A 16,750-nucleotide genomic window follows, 5' to 3' on the forward strand; every position below is an offset into this window, starting at 1 on the left:
AATGGGATCCTTGTCGCCGCAAAGCCAACCCTTGTCATTTGCTGCCTTGAAAGCGAAGAAGGCTCCTCTCAAAATCACTACGAAGGTTGTCGCTGTTAATGCAACATCAAAGTCGGCCACGAGACCGCCGCTACCACCTTCTCAGAAGCCACTTGCCAACGTTAGAGCGCGGAGTTCGCAAACACCTCGCAAATCAGCCACGCCATCTTCCATTCCCTCGCGACAAGCGAGTCGAGAACCGCTTGAACGGGTGAAGCAAGAGCATCATAATCGCACGAAACGAGCATCTCCGGCCGTTTCAACGCCAAGGCTGACCAGTTCAGATGAGGAAGATGAGGAAGACGAAGCCCAGCCTAGGAAGCGGGTAAGAGTTGATCGCAAAGGGAGCATAGACGAGAAACGCCAGGTTAGGGACCCCAAGGCATTTTCCGAAGATGACGGCGAGGCTTTGCCAATGGTGCATGCGGTGGACATCGCAAACAGCACGATCATAGAACAAGGCAGAGACAAATATCAACCTTTCTTTACGGCTCTGGAAGGGGACGAGGACGAGTGTCCGACGATCGAGCTCCAATACCCAAGTGCGGTACAACGCGAGAAATATCAGCTGGTGAAGCCGACAGATTCGTCCGATTTCAAGCCTCTTGATGAAATAGAGGCCAACATGAAAATCGTGGCTGAATACTATCTCGACAGGGACTCGGCCAGCAGGATCACTTGCGAAGAGGACGGCTCGGGGCTTGTGCAGATGCTACATCGACAGGCCATGCTCGGACTTAAAGGACGGGTTGGGGCCCAATCTAGGTACATCGATGTGGTTGAGCGATACAATGTGCTGTTGGTGGAAAAGCGCAAGGACGGTACGATCGCGAAGAAACTCGATCAGATGAACCGCGTCGATCTGAAGCTGGTCGAGCACATAATCAAGAACCAGGTCTACGCTCGCACCGTATCACCGCAGGTTAACCTGGTCAGACACTACGAAAGCTTTTCGGACAATGTCTATGGCGAACTCCTGCCAAAATTCCTGAGCCGTATCTTCAAGGAGACAAACCTCAAGTCGGACCATGTCTTCATTGATCTCGGATCTGGTGTTGGCAACTGCGTCCTCCAAGCAGCCTTAGAGACGGGGTGTGAGTCTTGGGGTTGCGAGGTCATGGACAACCCGAATGCGCTGGCACAGCTTCAGGCAAAAGAGTTTCCTGCTCGTTGTCACCTTTGGGGCATAAAAGCTGGTGAGATCCACTTGATGCACGGAGACTTTCTGAAGGACGAAGAAGTTCGGCAAGTTCTGAAGCGAGCAGACGTGATTCTCGTTAACAACCAGGCCTTCACAGCAGAGCTGAATGACAAGCTGAAGTATGTGTTTTTGGACGTGAAAGAAGGGGCGCACATTGTCAGCCTGAAACCCTTTCGCAGCCCGACGCACAAGATCAAGGACTCCAATGTCAATGATCCCGTCAACGTGCTCTCAGTGGTCGAGAAAGACCGCTGGAGTGGAATGGTCAGCTGGACGGATGACCCCGGAAAGTGGTATCACCAGCGCAAGGACTCAACGGAGTTAGAGGCCTTTGTCAGAAATATGGGAGACCCCAGATAATGTTCTAGTCCGCCCTTCCGCTGACACTTGGGATCTTGACGCCTAGCGAGACAACTGCGCCGGTGATCGGACGAGAGGTATGATTGAATGACACCGCATAGCATTGGTTCTCCAGCGAGAATTGCACGGAGAATTACTCCTCCAAGTAATTTGCCCATGTTTGATTGCCCAAAACGGCCTGGTGCTGCCATAGAGATTGGATAATGCGTGGACTGGCCTGAAATGTGACGTTTGAAGCACCCGACGGCCTCGAGTGCAAAGGCTTTGAGTGATCTGTATCTCCACAGTGGCCACAACCACTTGCTGTTCGTCAAGATTTCGACCTAGCAGTCTCCCATAGTCGTCTCCAAAGAGCCGATGTTCGAATAATGGGGCTGCATACCTAGACTCTACGGTGAGTTGGTATCTCGCGGTTTCTGGTAAAATCCGAGATCATAAATGCTCATATGCAAGGCTCGGTCGTACAAGTGGACTGGTCGATAGTCTTGGCCGGGGAACAGGGTTCCAGATTCGCATGCCGTGACTTGAGCATGTTCGGCGGTACACGTCGGTCAGACTGCTGGTTCACAACTTCAGACAAATAGAACAGCAATGTTCTCATTTCCTGACGTGTTCGTGAAGCGGATCCCTGGGACTGGAAGCTTTTGACAGCAAGATCTCACAAGCGAGACTTGGAGATCAGCCAAACTTATTATCTTCATTCATCTTGTCAGCCTCCTTTCCCATTCTTGCCATCCATCTGTCGACCAGTTCTCTGTTCTCGATTTTCAACTTCTCAGAGTGCTCCTCGGCCATGTTCAGTTGCAGGTTCAAGGTGACATTCTCGTCTTGAACATTTTCAATCAACTTGGCTTTGCCCCTCAGCTCTTCATCACGATCTCTTAACTTGATGGTTAATTGCGACAGACTCGAGTTTAGTTGGGCGATCCTCTTGCTGTCCGACCTTGCCTTAGCTTTGAAAGCCTCCAGTTCGCGTGACGCCGCGTCGTGACGGGCTTGGAGATCAGCACGTTCTTGTTGTGCTTTGGTCAAATCCAGCCGCATCTGTACCACAGTTGGCGAGTCCGGACGGAGAGCAGGAGATGTGACTCTCCTCAAGCCCATGCCTATAATGGACGGCTGGGGGGACGTTGGAGGCTCTGCATCTTCGCCCTGGCCGTCTAGAGCGGCCTTCTTCTGCAATTCGGCCCTTTGATCTGCAAGCTTGGTGCCTAAAACAAAGCCTATGTTGGCATGAGAAGTTTCGTGACCTTTTTCCTATGGACTTACAATAATTATAGAGATCAAGGTTTGCCTTTTCCACATGGTCTCTGGCTCGCAAGGCTGCCAAATACTGTTCTGTCCAGGTTGCCATGCTTTCACAGAGCATACATTATATCGGCATACCGTATAATCAACGAGAAGTAAGAATGACACCAAGACCCAGCAAGCAACAGGCCAGAGCGAGGGGCAGGAAGAAGAGGTGTTTTAATATACTAGGTAGTTTCTTAAATACTCCAAGACATTCCTGGACTCGAGGTTAGATGAAGAGGGTGGCATCGGCTGACCTGCCGGATATGATCCAAGCGGGCGTTAGTTCTGATAAGCAGCCGTCAAGCACTAGCACCGACATGCACTAAATGAGTAGCGAGGGGCTACCTCTCGCTTCACTGGTTGCTTTGGAGGCTGCGGTGCAGCACCAGTGGCTGGTGTTTCCTTGCCCAGCGGCTAGTCACCCAGCTGCTACTGCTAGTACGTAGTACGCGGAATACATGACGATCTAAGGAACGCATGATCCAGACATTCCTGTACAAGTCGACTTACCAGCTCCTAACCCTTTGGTTTACTCAACGCCATCATCCCTCCTCCTCATCTGCAACCAAGCCATCATCGCAGCGCAAACACCGCGCAAGATTCCCAGTTCCGTCTCTTTCGACTACCTACTCATCACGCCTAACCACTTCGAAGACACAGTCAGGTCGAGCTCCAAACCGCGAGCAGCCAATCGGTGGCAGAGACAAGGCAAGGCATCTTGCCCTCCGGAAAGGACTCGTGCGGTCAGAGAATAGACGTAGCAGTCATGTCGCCGCGGAAGAAGGTGTTGTTGAAGGTATAACGGTGCATTTCAGCTCCTTTGCAGCGAGAAACATCCTGACCATATTGGCTGCGCAGGTTATTATCCTCGGTGACAGCGGCGTGGGCAAGACGAGTTTGATGAATCAATATGTGAGTGTGCTGGCCTCCTCTGTGCCGATGAACACATAATTAACCCAATCGTACTCTAGGTGAACAAGAAGTTCTCCACCTCCTACAAAGCCACCATCGGCGCCGATTTCCTTACCAAAGAAGTCACGGTCGATGATAGAATCGTCACACTTCAGCTCTGGGACACAGCAGGCCAAGAGCGTTTCCAGTCCCTTGGAGTGGCTTTCTACCGGGGCGCCGACTGCTGCGTGCTGGTGTACGACGTCAACTCGGCGAAGTCATTTGAGACGCTCGACTCGTGGCGCGACGAGTTCCTCATCCAAGCCAGTCCCCGCGACCCGGAGAGCTTCCCCTTCGTAGTGTTAGGGAACAAGATCGACTTAGGCGAGGAGCGGAGAATGATATCGCAGAAAAGGGCCCTCGCCTACTGCCAGCAGCGTGGCCAGATGCCTTACTTCGAGACTAGCGCCAAGGAGAGCATCAATGTTGAGCAGGCGTTCGAGGTGATTGCAAGGAATGCATTGGCACAGGAAGAGAGTGAGGAGTACGGCGGCGACTTCTCAGACCCGATCAACATCAATCTTGATCAGGAGCGGGACGGATGTGCTTGTTAAGGTCCTGGAGAGGCCAACATGCGCTGTTGTTGTTACAATTGGGTTTTGGGGATCTCTGCTGGGGATTGACTGGGTGGCATGTGTCCCGCTCTGGTTGCAGCAAGAAGCCAACCACACGCTGCTACGGCATGGTCAGCGCATTGTAGGTGATTCTTTGGCATGTTTGTATTCCCATGTTTCTACAGGCGTCTCTCTCTGGCTCGGGATTGAGGCGCAAACAATGCAAGGCGGAGCCTAAGCAGGGGTACAGACAACATATACAGACAAATTAACAGTCCCAAACTATCCGTCTTCCGTTGTCTTCCGTTGTCCAGCGTGGCGAGCTTCAAGCCTCATGGATGCCCTACCAGGCTTTCTGCAAACCCAATTCGAGCAGGTTTGTCACTGTAAGCCTCCGTCTCAAGGATGGTAGTATCTCTCTCTGTCCTCCCAAATTGCTTGTATTGAGCCACTACCCGGGGATCGACACACTCCGAATCAAGACACGACATCCTGGAGATCGGCCCGGCTTGTCGACAGAAGGTGTGCGAAGCAGCAAATGAAGCAACAGAGTAGACTGACTCGGCCTCAATCGTCTGTCCCGATGCCTGTGACTGGAAATCCAATAAGTGTGGCACCTTTGGAACCAGTTCCTCTTTTCTTCGTTCAATCAAATCCAGAGAGATCACATCCAGACTTCCACCCTTGTCAAGGTACTATCTTGACATTTCTGCCGGCCTTGTCGTTCACGGAGCGCTGCACCGAAACTGACACGAAATAGAGAATGATAGACCAAGGAAAGAAGCAGAACGAGAAAAGCGATCGTTCGATAAGATGTTTTGGTTTTGTCTAAGATTTCGCGCTGCTGTAGACACGCTATGTGAAGGAAGAAAGCGGGCAATTTTTTTCCGGGCGAGTACTCAAAAAAATAAGGTGAGGACGAAGGTCTCATGGAGACAGTCAACACTCAGGGCCACAGCAGGCTTCTTGTGGCACTTGAATCGAACTCCATTCACACCAGGTCCGGTCATCATAGTCGTTGAGGTTAAAATAGGTGCTTTGCCTGCAAGCACTTGCAGGCAGCGAGCGCCTCATTGACAGAAAGAGAACAAAATCGAGGGCCCACAATAGCTTTATCCGTCCCAGGAAACCCAGTCAGAGGTGTCCGTCCAGTAATAAATTTCGAGGTGCAGATAAGATTCAGGAATCAGTTTCTTTCCTTTCTTTCACTGGTCCAATCCTGCGGCGGTAAGGGCTCGAGAAGTCGTTGAAGCAGGTTGATAAGAGGACAGTGAATTGGGAAAAGGCGGCGTTGACGCCGATGGTGCTGTTTACTCGCTGATTTCCGCTGACTGTCGAAGTAGTGAGGCCGTCTGCCGCCAGTGAAGCAATATAACCTGCCCAAAAGCCCTAGTTTTACCATGCCCAGATTTTGAGCTGGAAGTTGTTAGTATACTCGCAATATGTATTTAGCGATTGACAGAATGAAGTGACTTACTAGAGAGTCCCATGATCCGGTACATAAACTGATGCCATCATTGCTAACACCAAGACAGCTGACTCGGTTCTCATGGCCACTAAGGGAGCCCACTTTGTCACCGCGGAGAGTGTCCCAAACCTAGATCAGAGTCAGTCCTGCATGTGACTGGTCAGTTATAGGAGGTACGAACCTTGCATTCAAAATCATCATAGCCCGCGAAAAGAAGTCGGCCAGAAACCGAAAAGGCAACAGAAGTGATGCCGCAGAGTACTTGTTCATTCTGCGAAATAGGTCAGTGGCGAGACAACGTTGCTTGGAGATGTGCACACGCACCTGATAAGCCATCAACTCCCGATCTGCTCTGATATCAAATAGTCTGCAGGAGGCATCGTCAGACCCAGTGCCGAAGGCGTTTCCGTCTGGGAAGAATTGGATGGCATTGATATCAGACTCGTGGCCTGCGAATGTTTGCACTGCTTTTCCAGTGCGCACGTCCCATAGTTTCGCAAAAGCATCGCAGGCTCCAGAGACAAACACATTGGCGTTGGTCGGATTTATGCTGATGCTCATGACGTCGCCCAGGTGGTCTGCAAACTCGGTGACTTTGGATCCTGTCTCAATATCCCATAACATACACGTCATATCGCCAGAGGAGGTGATGATTTTTCGATCGTTGACGAAGCGACAGCATGACAAATACCCAGAATGTCCAGAGAGTTCGCGAGCAACACGGGTTGGCCCTTCCCTCGTGGAAAGATTGTAAATTGAGCAAATGTTGTCAAGACCGCCACATGCAACATAATTACCACTAGGGGCGTAGGCGCAGGTCATAACCCACGATGAGCGAAGAGGAATAGCATGGACCTTGTTGGTGGTGTAAGCATCCCAGATAATCAGCTTTCCATCCTGTGAGGCAGAAACCAGATGCCGTCGATCTGTTGACCAATGCATGGCATAAATTTTGGCGAGATGGCCTTTCAGGTTCCTTCGAGGTTTCATTCCTATCCGCGGCAGTGGTTCGGTGTGTTGGAGCGCAACTTGACGTACTTCAGGGTGTCGGAGGTTAGCCATCCGCAGGAAGGAAGCGCCTGATTGATCCCTCGACGGCGCGAGAAAGTAAAGGACTTACAGCTCGTGTCGGCCAGTTCATCCTTCTTCCGCTTGATTCTGTCTTTGAGTGCTTCTGCTTCTCTTCTCGCCGCCGTGATCTTGGCCTGCATCTGCTCGCCCGTCATATCGTTCGACATTTTGGCGACTGCAGTCCCCTTCGGACTGACTCAGAGGCAGGTATGCAATATGAGAGCCCTGTCAGGTAGTTCGAGTAAAAATATGCTCGGGAAGGAGTTGCTTTGATTGTGAGGGGTGCGACGCCGTCAGTGCTGGCAAGGCGCAGGAGCTCAACCCGAGCGGGTATCAGGGATGGGCCAAATTGCCTGGTTCCACAATGTCGAATGACAATGTCGAGGCGCGCGAAGCGAGGGACGAGGGAAATGGAGAAGCTGAGCCTCAGTGAGACGGAGGAAAGGCAAGCGAAGTGAATCACCGCTAGACGGCAGGGTTGAGAGGCGTGGAGAGATGGAATGGTGGCTGTGGGTGAGGTTGGATCAAGAAAGGCACTTGAGAAGTGTAGACAGTGTACGGATAGAGGGCACCTAGAGGGCACAACTGACTGGCCTGGTCGGAGCCTGGGCCAGAGCCAGAGTGGTGCTTCTGCTAGCCGGTTGGACCTTGGGCTGGTGGACCGTGTTGGTTGCTGTTTGGTTAACTCAGGTTAGTCATTCTATGCCAGTGGTAGCCTTTAGGTAGCTCCAGTGCTGGGGTTCAGAGGCTAGGCGGGGCTGCTTGGGTGCGGAAGCCGCAAGGAGATCGCCCCGGCAGCTTTTTAGACTCTGTTTTATTCCCAGCTGCTACTAGCCGATGGCGAGCGAAGTGTCAACGTCGCAAAGTGCGCCGCAGGTCTTGGTGACAGAGAATCCGAGGGAATCCCAGACTCTCTGCTGTATATCACCGACTCTAATAATACGCTTGCTTGCATTGCAGTGCCCCATTCAAATTCATCACTCCAACGTCTATCGCTACCACAAACCATGGCCAAACGGCAAGTCGCGGAGGCAGATCGCAGCTGTGCTCTTTGAACCCGCACCACTTTATTATTACCGAGCCCGACGGTCCTTCCCTAGGCTAGAGCTCACTGTTCAGGATGTCGCACAGCAAATGCCAAATCATAGCAGTTGGAGGAGATGACGAGGTCGCGCGTCAACACCATCAGCCTCGACCAGTCAGACGGTCTCCCAGAATTGATGGGCAAGTGTGTCAAAATAGACACGGAAGAGAGAGTTGGATAAATGCCGGGGGGGATGGTTCCTGCCCGTTGCCAGTTGGGGGTTGGGGGGGGGGGGTCTCCTAAGCTTAAGCCCTTGGGCTTGCCAGGGATTCTCGAGTTGGTGGTCCACCGGCGGCTTCATCCCCAAACGGCTGAATAGTGGGCAAGGGAGCGCCAGGAGATACTGCCCAGTCGCGTCTAATCATGGCTAGCGAGAAGCGAGTGTTACGCCCCCCATCTGCATCCACCGTCGTGGAGGCATGGGTGAGAATCGCAAAGGCACGATGATTCCACCTGGTAGAAAAGGGGTGTCAAAGAGATTTCCCAACCTTTGGCGAAATCTTCAACTTGGGGACTACTATTACTAGCCATGGCCATTCTCTTCCTTTGGCATTTGAGCTCGCAACTTGATATATGATCTCCGTGGAGCAAAACTCTGTAATGGACCCGATCCTCCCGTATGCATCCACCTATCATTCCACTCTCCCACAGGGACCTTGACGGGGCATTGACTTCCTTCGACGGCGCAAAAAGCCCGGACACTGCTTTGGCCTGAGGTGGATGTCAAAATTAATGGCCGCTTACGAACGGTCCTCTCCCATTATCCGGCAACTGCTAATCATTTTCTGGTGTTCTGCCAAAAAGTTCAAATATCTGGGCAGACGGGCTCCAGATCATTTATGCCCGGTCTTGCTGTCGAAGTAAGGTATTCTGTCAAACCACTATCGATTCTGACACCCACCGCAGGCCTCAGATCTTTGACGAGCATTCGCAGTAATTAACGTTGTCCTTAACTTCATAATAGTACACATAATAGAGAATAGTCGAATTCCTTTTCCAGCTTGCAAATGGCTGCCCGCTAGGCCTGGATCGGCACACGTGGGAGCCCATGCTCATCTCATTATGATTATGATTATCTCTTTTCTCTCGCTTCGGTTTCAGGGGGTTTAAAGACCCTGCTCTCGGTGTTCCAATCTTCTGTAGAATTGGGGTGGGTTCGGGGGAGAATGGACATGCTTCCCGGGGGCGCCCACCATCCCGGCGGACTGATGGAGTGCTCAGCGCTGTCATACCCCCGCTTTCAACACCGTGTCGACAAATCACGGGCGTTTCCAGGCGGGTATGGACTGAGGCTGCGACTGTTCTAGGCTGATTCGAGTGAACACGCAGACATGCGACTTGCAAAAGAACATCCTCGACCACAAGACACCAAATAATGACAATATGCGCTCTTACCGCTATAACCACCCCAGAATCCTTAGAAAGAGGTTGGTAAGTTAATGAGGCATTTCACGCACGTTACTCATCAGTTACTTCCCCGCGAGCCCATTCGAATTTCGCGAACTCGGAACTCGACCCGAGGTATTAGTACTATAGGATCCGTACTAGTAGTACTAACTACCTAACCTACCTGATATGTGCAGTTGTCAGGTGACAAACATGCCAAGGCCGGATACAGCTAGAGCAAACCAGACAAACAATCTCATGCTTCCAGCTCTAGTATACCCGTACCACTCCGAGCACCCAGAAAGGCTTAAAAAGGACACACTCTCTCTTTCAATCATACAAATACCCCCCTCGGTCAATTCTTCTACTCCGTATCCAGAGAAGTTAATCACCACGTTGCTCAGCATGTTCTGGACCATCGGTTGCATTTACGGTGCCTCTTCCGTGGCGTTGGGTGCTTTTGGAGCTCATGGATTGAAGAAACACATTGCTGACCCTTCCAAACTCGCAAACTGGTCGACCGCAGCTCACTATCAGGTAAACAGACACGATCCCGCGTTTCCCTTCCTACGATGAGTCTGTGGCGCATTGGGATGTCTGACCAGTCTGCCTTTCTTACAGTTGGTTCACAGCGGCGTCCTTCTGCTCGCTTCTTCTGTGGCGCCAAAGAACAAAGCTGCTGCCATATTATTCACTGCCGGCATCACGATGTTCAGTGGTAGTCTGTATCTGCTGATCCTTGATCCTCAACGTTTCAAAGCCTTGGGTCCGGTAACCCCCTTGGGAGGGTTGTGTTTGATTGCTGGATGGGGTGCTCTTGCACTGGGAAGTAAGGGAAAGCTAGTTTAGGGGAACAACAAAGGTGGAGACAATTTCGATGTACGGATAACATGATCAATTATTACTATTTCAACTCTTCAGCAATCCCCTCTCCCTTCGAATTGGTTGTACGATGGGTGTGCAGTTTGCACTCTGCTTCAAGACGTGGCAGTCTACAGTACTCCGTACAGTATGCGGGCTTTCTCTCGGGTTGACCACCATCCGCAGGCTCGGTACGTGATTGAGTATGAAGTATGCAGGCCATAATGCCGGCATTGAATAACTACTACTATGACTGGGTGCGATCGGAGTAGCACCTGGAACAATGCCATCTAACGCATGCCGACAGGGATTCAAGGATTCAGCAACGCGGAAAGCGGATTCCAGAAATAGATTCTCTCAAGTATTTTTGTGATATCGTGCAGAAATCGCAACATCATAAATAATACCTGTCAAGTGCTATCCGTTGGTTCAATAACCGCCTTCTCAGTACGGCCCGAAAGGCACGGGAATAATGGCCGATGTTCAAGCAGATTAGGCTTGAGCAGGGGTATATCGATAGGGTAGTCTAAGAACCAGGAGATGGTATCTCTCGTCGTTGCTCATGAGAGTACGCTGAGGACCTCTGACAACTTTAGAAAGTGAATCTCGTGATATTAGTCACACACCATAGAGCCTACACAAAATCGCTCGTCAAGGACTGTCTGTCGAATTTACTCCGTACGCAGTACGGAGTACAAAGTCTAGGCTGTGGCCGCACTCAATAATTGGATAGGTAACAGGTATGCAGGGGGTTTAGAGACTCTCGGAGCACCTTGCTAACCCTCCATACCGAGGTGATTAATTACTAATTAATTTCACCACCAGGTCAGTCTTTGAACATCTAAATAGAAGGTGAAAGAGATAAGTGCATTCAATGCAAAATCCGTTCGCCGGTGTCCAACACACTGTCTTGTCGTAGCGGTCACTCTCAAGTGGCGAGACGGCGAGACGGTGACGGTCGAGACTGGTATGTACGGAGTATGTAGATCGGGTCCAGAGCGTTCAGACTGCTGAGCCCCTCTGACTCTCAGCAGCCAGGGACAGATGGCCGGCCACAGGCAGGCGATTAGGGATATGTCATCCAATTGCGAGCCGCATACTCGAGGCTTCGGGCCTTGGCTGGATAGGATTACAGGTCTTTCAGGAGGGCTGGGTCGTCAGTCATACCTAAGGTAGGTACCTAGACTCGGGCAGTGGACACCCCAACTGTACATACCTAACAATGTAGGTAGGTACGGAGGGTTTCTGAACTTAACCTGCGCGTCGGGTTGAGATGTAGGGGAAAGGATTCTTACACAACATTAGCCAACTGCCATGAACAAACTCCGTATTTTAGATTTTGTTCGGATTACTGTGCAGATACTCTGGTAAGGTACCAGGTAGGGAGGTAGATAAGGTATCTTATGTACCTTGTAAGTAGGTGCCTTAAGTGGTCTTGAGCGCCCACGAACCCCCCGAAAGCGCACTCTTAGGCCCCTTAGGCCCGCGCCGCCGCTGCACCAAATACCACGCATTACCAACCCAATCTTGAGACAAGCCAAAACACCATACGGCTGCTAACATACTAAAACTTCCACCACCAGTGCCAAACACCACACCTCCTCACTCTTTTCCCATGGTACCATCATCTTCTCTCCACTTCATTATTCAACACCGGCAACCCACCTCTTCCATCGACTGTCCTTCTTCAATCGACCGGTATCTGCATTCTTCTCGCACGGCCTGCTTTTTTGTTGTCGCCAGTTTGTCGAGTCATCGCTTCTGCCGCAGCTTTCGAGTCCCCGATCCATCGCCTCTCAACTCCGCCAGCCATCTCCGCAGCCTAAGCTGTAGCGCGTGCTCGATTCGAACCGCCACCACTCCTTACAAAGCGTTCCTGTCCCTTGTTCTTCTCATCAAGTCCAACGATTCATCGAGTCCTGCGGGCATCGTACATACCTATCCTTGACCCCCCTCACTGTCCGTTTGACAGCGCTCGGTCAGGAGGTGCACTTACCTCCTCCTGGATCACTCTTGGCTACTCCTGTCCTTGCGGAATTTACTTCTACAATATTCGACGCAGTTACTTCATGGCCGCTTGACCTCCGCATATTATATACTCTAGCAAGCAGGGACAAAATCAGTCCGTCAAAATCATCAGCACATCTATCTCGAGCTACAACAGGGCCGTATCGAAATCGTCGAAAATCGGCACAGCGACCGGGCTCTCGCAACGAGTAGTTTCAAGACGAGACGCACCAAGCTGGACTGCTCGAACAACTGCACCATCAAGCCCAGGACTGCTTCATACAGGCAATATGAGAGAGGTCAACTTCAGCATTCCCAATGTCAACAAGGCCTCGGTCCATATCACCACTACCCTTTATGACCGCCGGGCTTTAGACTGCACCTCGACACTGCCTCTCATCAACTCTCTGAATCATCTAGCTTATTTGACCACTTCCTCCGCCCGCATACGAGACATACTCACCGTCGACGGTGGCATTGAACGCCTGGTGTGCATATTGAAAGAAGGCAGAAGCAAGGATGAGATGCATATGTGGAAGTGGAATCTTGCCTTTCAATGCATTGTCAACATAGGCGTTCGAGGGTCTGAAAATGTCCGTACTCGTGTAGTGGAAGCAGACATGGTCCCGGTGATCGCAACCATTCTATGGGATTATATTCTAGTGGTCGAAATGGAGAAGGCCAAGGTCGACGCCGAACAGGAAAAGCGCAACGGTTCGAAGCACTCTGGTAGCTCCAAGGCTTCGAGACTCTCGCGGGACGTGACACAGGATACTGCCTCCCGAACTTCATTCTTCGAGCACCTGAACGCCACCGCAGATCAGCGTTCAACTCGTCGACAAGCTCCTCCCCCATCGCTCGACCTGCCTCAATCCTTCTCACAGACGTTTGGTGCCATGGATTCTGGTCCTACCGAAGGCGGCGCTCCTTCCACAGTTTTCACATCCCCTCCGGAACGAACTATATTCCCTCGACGTGACTTGCGCCATCATAGCAGGGGTCATGAAAGCAGGGGATCCCTCCACAGATCCGGGAACATGCAACCTCCCGCGACTGCTGTCCCTTCGATAGATACTCCTGACGGCTTTTCGCTGCGACCAGTACGTGAAGTGGACAGACTGCCGTCGATGTTACCATCTCTGAATACGGGCGTCACATCCCATCCTGACTCACCCACCACGCCTTCTGCGCCAATTTCTCGAGAACTACTTTCGCCCATTGGTCGTCGCCTCAGGAGGCCGTCCATACGTCACCAGAACTCGACCGGTGATGACCCCGACGATGTTGTATTGGAAGATATCACCGGTCCCGAAGAAGACATTGTTGACCCCGAAGGCGCGGCCGAAGGTCAAAGCAGGGTACAGACCCGAGATCCCAGTCCCCATGATCCGAACAGCGTCGATGGGCGCCAACCGCTCACACTAACCATCCCTCCCCCGCAAGGCCGAGAGATTGACGATGTTAGTATCGCCCAGCAGACGCCAATCGTCGCTGGTATGGCCAATCCCTTGGGACCTACGGCACATGAAGCCTTGGGAGTGTCTCCTATCCCTAACGCACCTGCAACCGCGGCTTCCCCTGCCATCCCCCTGAATGCATATCCTAATTTTTTCCTCCGAAACGCAACCTCGACAGCCTCGACGACTGCTTTGATGCCCCGAGACGAGGATGTCTTGATGGGTCTGCAGTTGCTAGCATACATTTCGAAGTACTGCTACCTTCGCCAATATTTCCAGAAAACCCATTTGGTCCCAAGGCTACGTATCGATCGCGAGGTTGAGCGTATTTATGGGCCGATAAGGGGCGCACCACTTCCAGAGCCCACTGAAGATGAAGACGAAGAGTTCTTGCAACCCGACGACTATAACATATTCCCTTTGGTGGAAAAATTCACTATCCGACACCACTCAAAGGACATGCAGTACTGGGCGTGCGTTGTTATGCGCAATTTGTGCAGGAAAGACGACGCTAGGGGAGGCATACGCCAGTGTGCCAATTACCAATGTGGAAAATGGGAGGAGTATACGCGACAATTCGCGAAATGCAGGCGTTGCCGGCGGACTAAGTATTGCAGCAAGGTATATCTCCATCCTTACTTCCCCTGCTTCGATGTGACGCTGATTGCTTTTGACAGGAATGCCAACGCGAATCATGGAGCATGCATAGGCACTGGTGTCACCTTGAAAATGTCTATTTAAGCAGGCGATCGAACACATGACCTGTTCTTGAGAAAACTGCATAGCCATGGAGTATTATGAAGTATTGGTCGGCGTTACCGGGCCTTTTCTGCTTTTTTAGCGTCGAGGGCCCGGATCCAGGTTCGGAATATGATGGTTTCCAGCGATCGGTCCTATTGATGTATAGCGAAGTGGTGTTCATGGTCGAAACAGAGGGCACCTTCGGCCACATACTCATTGCCAGACCACAGGAGGATGCGACGGACCCCAAGGAGAGCGCCAGGTCACGCAGCACATACGCAGCAAAGATGGTTTTGGATTGTCGACCTTTTGAGCCTGCATCCGTTATCTGCGGCACCTGCTAATGCTCTACGAATTGTTACTGACACAAATGTGTAATATGACGACCTTGACTAGTGCACAAATTATGACTATTATGTTCTTCTGCATCTGAAAGCTCTTTCTGCTAGCCTCTTTCTAGCACTGTGATCTCGATCAAACTCGGCTCGTGCGATGTGTGCATACAGGCTCGTAACTATTGTTATCCATGATACCCTTTTTGCCGACAGTATCAAACCCGGAATGATGATTGTGATTGGAGTATCATATCAGCTGGAGGAGGCTTACCATCGTAGTCACAACCGGAGGTCGCCGCCTGTGTGGCAAAGCTTCCAGACTGATAAGATAGACATTAGGTTATGCCCTGATTGCTTCTCTTCACGAAGCATTTCCACCGTACATTGAAGCAGCGCTTGCCCAGTTCTGCAGAGGTCAACAGCGCCCTTCTCATCTTGCAAATTGCCCCGAGGTCCTTTTGCTCCCTTCGCAGTACCTTCAACGGTCTGCCCGCATAAAAATGGGATCGGTCCAAGAAGGGAACAATGCCGTTCGCCTGCCCGTGATCAATATTTCAGAATTCTCTGTTGGGGTTGGCAAGCAACTACTTGACGCCGCCATCAGATATGGATTTCTCTACATCGATACCGATGGAACTGGCTTCACCGAGAGTATGGTCGACCGGGAATTCGAACTCTCGCGCAATTTCTTCGCATTGCCAGAGGCACAAAAGAAAAAGTGCCTGATCGATGAAACAAACCGGGGCTGGACAGGTATGCATGGAGAGATACTCGACCCAAAGACGCAACGAAAGGGCGACTTCAAAGAGGCATTCAACATGGGGGAGTTTCTAAACGGAGAGCCCCGGCAACCAATGCCCCAAGCCCTCGAACCTCACATTAAGGAGCTGGCTGATTTCGAGAGGACTTGCAAGAAGGTCTCTGATCGGATCCTGGATCTGCTCGGACTGGGCCTAGAAGTTGACGAACCTGACTTCTTCTCATCACGACATACACAGCCTAGCGGATGTACCGTTCGCTTCTTGCATTACCCTTCCATTTCTGCGGACGTGGATTACCACCCAGAAGTAGATATTCGGGCTGGCGCTCACTCAGACTATGGGAGCATTACTCTTCTATTTCAACGCCCCTCGCAACCTGGACTGCAGATCATGACTTCAGACCAAATGTGGGCTCCTGTTCCCGTTATTCCCGACGGTTATACCTCTGCAACTTTCCCGCCAATCCTCGTGAATATTGCCGACCTGCTGTCATATTGGACCAACGGCCTTCTAAAAAGCACCATCCATCGCGTCATCTTTCCTCAGGATTCTGGGCCAGGTGGCGGGGATCGTTACTCTATTGTATACTTCTGCCACCCAGGAAATGATGTGGAGCTAGTGCCGGTGCCGAGTAAGCTGGTCGCCGCACATGTGCTGGAAGATGGGACGCAGGTCGGATATGGAGGAGGTGCGGCGACCAAGCGTGCAATCACGGCGAAGGAACATCTGAACAACCGGCTGCAGGCAACGTATGAATTTCGGATACAGAAGACGAGTGAGGATGGCCCTGCTGCATGAGGAGAGGACTGTGGCTCTGGAGGCTTCAGTTATAGTTCTAGGCGCGGTGGTGAAGATGTAGTCGCATCTCTCAGTTCCGACGGCCAAAGTATGAAGTACGGAGTAGATGGAGACTGGAAGACTGAACTGCTAGAGAGCCGATCACTGTCAGCAAGGCTTCAGCCTCGTGTCATTCATCAATCACAATGTACGGGTACAGAGTAGTGTACTCCACCCGTAGGCACCTAGTAGGTAGGCGATCAGAGACAAAAGATAGGTACGGATATAGGGCAATAGCATAGCAAGGTGCTAAGAGGACCTGATCTTCTGCGGCAGATGGTGCCCGCATCCCCTGCATCTCCAGCGCCCTTGGCGCCAGTTGTTACCCGTCGCGCCCCCGGTCG

General features: G+C 51.6%; 7 protein-coding genes across 7 annotated transcripts; 5 read left to right on the forward strand and 2 right to left on the reverse strand.

Annotated features, from left to right (window-relative positions):
- Window position 1: 1 nt before the first annotated feature.
- Window positions 2-1,600, forward strand: A1O3_05150 (uncharacterized protein; the record flags this gene model as incomplete). Its single annotated transcript, XM_007735277.1, has 1 exon — window positions 2-1,600. One exon carries the CDS (start codon window positions 2-4, stop codon window positions 1,598-1,600), a length of 1,599 nt encoding a protein of 532 aa, XP_007733467.1.
- A 678-nt stretch (window positions 1,601-2,278) lies between these two features.
- Window positions 2,279-2,954, reverse strand: A1O3_05151 (uncharacterized protein; the record flags this gene model as incomplete). The annotated part of the gene is made up of 2 exons (XM_007735278.1): window positions 2,279-2,811; window positions 2,870-2,954. 2 exons carry the CDS (start codon window positions 2,952-2,954, stop codon window positions 2,279-2,281), a joined length of 618 nt encoding a protein of 205 aa, XP_007733468.1.
- A 705-nt stretch (window positions 2,955-3,659) lies between these two features.
- A1O3_05152 (Ras-like protein Rab7) lies at window positions 3,660-4,398 on the forward strand (the record flags this gene model as incomplete). The annotated part of the gene is made up of 3 exons (XM_007735279.1): window positions 3,660-3,689; window positions 3,752-3,805; window positions 3,865-4,398. 3 exons carry the CDS (start codon window positions 3,660-3,662, stop codon window positions 4,396-4,398), a joined length of 618 nt encoding a protein of 205 aa, XP_007733469.1.
- A 1,395-nt stretch (window positions 4,399-5,793) lies between these two features.
- On the reverse strand, window positions 5,794-7,104 carry A1O3_05153 (guanine nucleotide-binding protein subunit beta; the record flags this gene model as incomplete). The annotated part of the gene is made up of 5 exons (XM_007735280.1): window positions 5,794-5,814; window positions 5,876-5,995; window positions 6,048-6,137; window positions 6,191-6,903; window positions 6,987-7,104. The coding sequence occupies 5 exons, from the start codon at window positions 7,102-7,104 to the stop codon at window positions 5,794-5,796; spliced, it is 1,062 nt and encodes a 353-aa protein (XP_007733470.1).
- A 2,708-nt stretch (window positions 7,105-9,812) lies between these two features.
- Window positions 9,813-10,256, forward strand: A1O3_05154 (uncharacterized protein; the record flags this gene model as incomplete). Its single annotated transcript, XM_007735281.1, has 2 exons — window positions 9,813-9,944; window positions 10,029-10,256. 2 exons carry the CDS (start codon window positions 9,813-9,815, stop codon window positions 10,254-10,256), a joined length of 360 nt encoding a protein of 119 aa, XP_007733471.1.
- Window positions 10,257-12,565: 2,309 nt separating this feature from the next.
- A1O3_05155 (uncharacterized protein) lies at window positions 12,566-14,493 on the forward strand (the record flags this gene model as incomplete). The annotated part of the gene is made up of 2 exons (XM_007735282.1): window positions 12,566-14,353; window positions 14,410-14,493. The coding sequence occupies 2 exons, from the start codon at window positions 12,566-12,568 to the stop codon at window positions 14,491-14,493; spliced, it is 1,872 nt and encodes a 623-aa protein (XP_007733472.1).
- An 815-nt stretch (window positions 14,494-15,308) lies between these two features.
- A1O3_05156 (uncharacterized protein) lies at window positions 15,309-16,367 on the forward strand (the record flags this gene model as incomplete). Its single annotated transcript, XM_007735283.1, has 1 exon — window positions 15,309-16,367. One exon carries the CDS (start codon window positions 15,309-15,311, stop codon window positions 16,365-16,367), a length of 1,059 nt encoding a protein of 352 aa, XP_007733473.1.
- Between the last annotated feature and the right edge of the window lie 383 nt (window positions 16,368-16,750).

Source organism: Capronia epimyces, assembly GCF_000585565.1.
Source record: "Capronia epimyces CBS 606.96 chromosome Unknown aczIQ-supercont1.4, whole genome shotgun sequence".
Taxonomy (NCBI): Eukaryota; Fungi; Ascomycota; class Eurotiomycetes; order Chaetothyriales; family Herpotrichiellaceae; genus Capronia; species Capronia epimyces.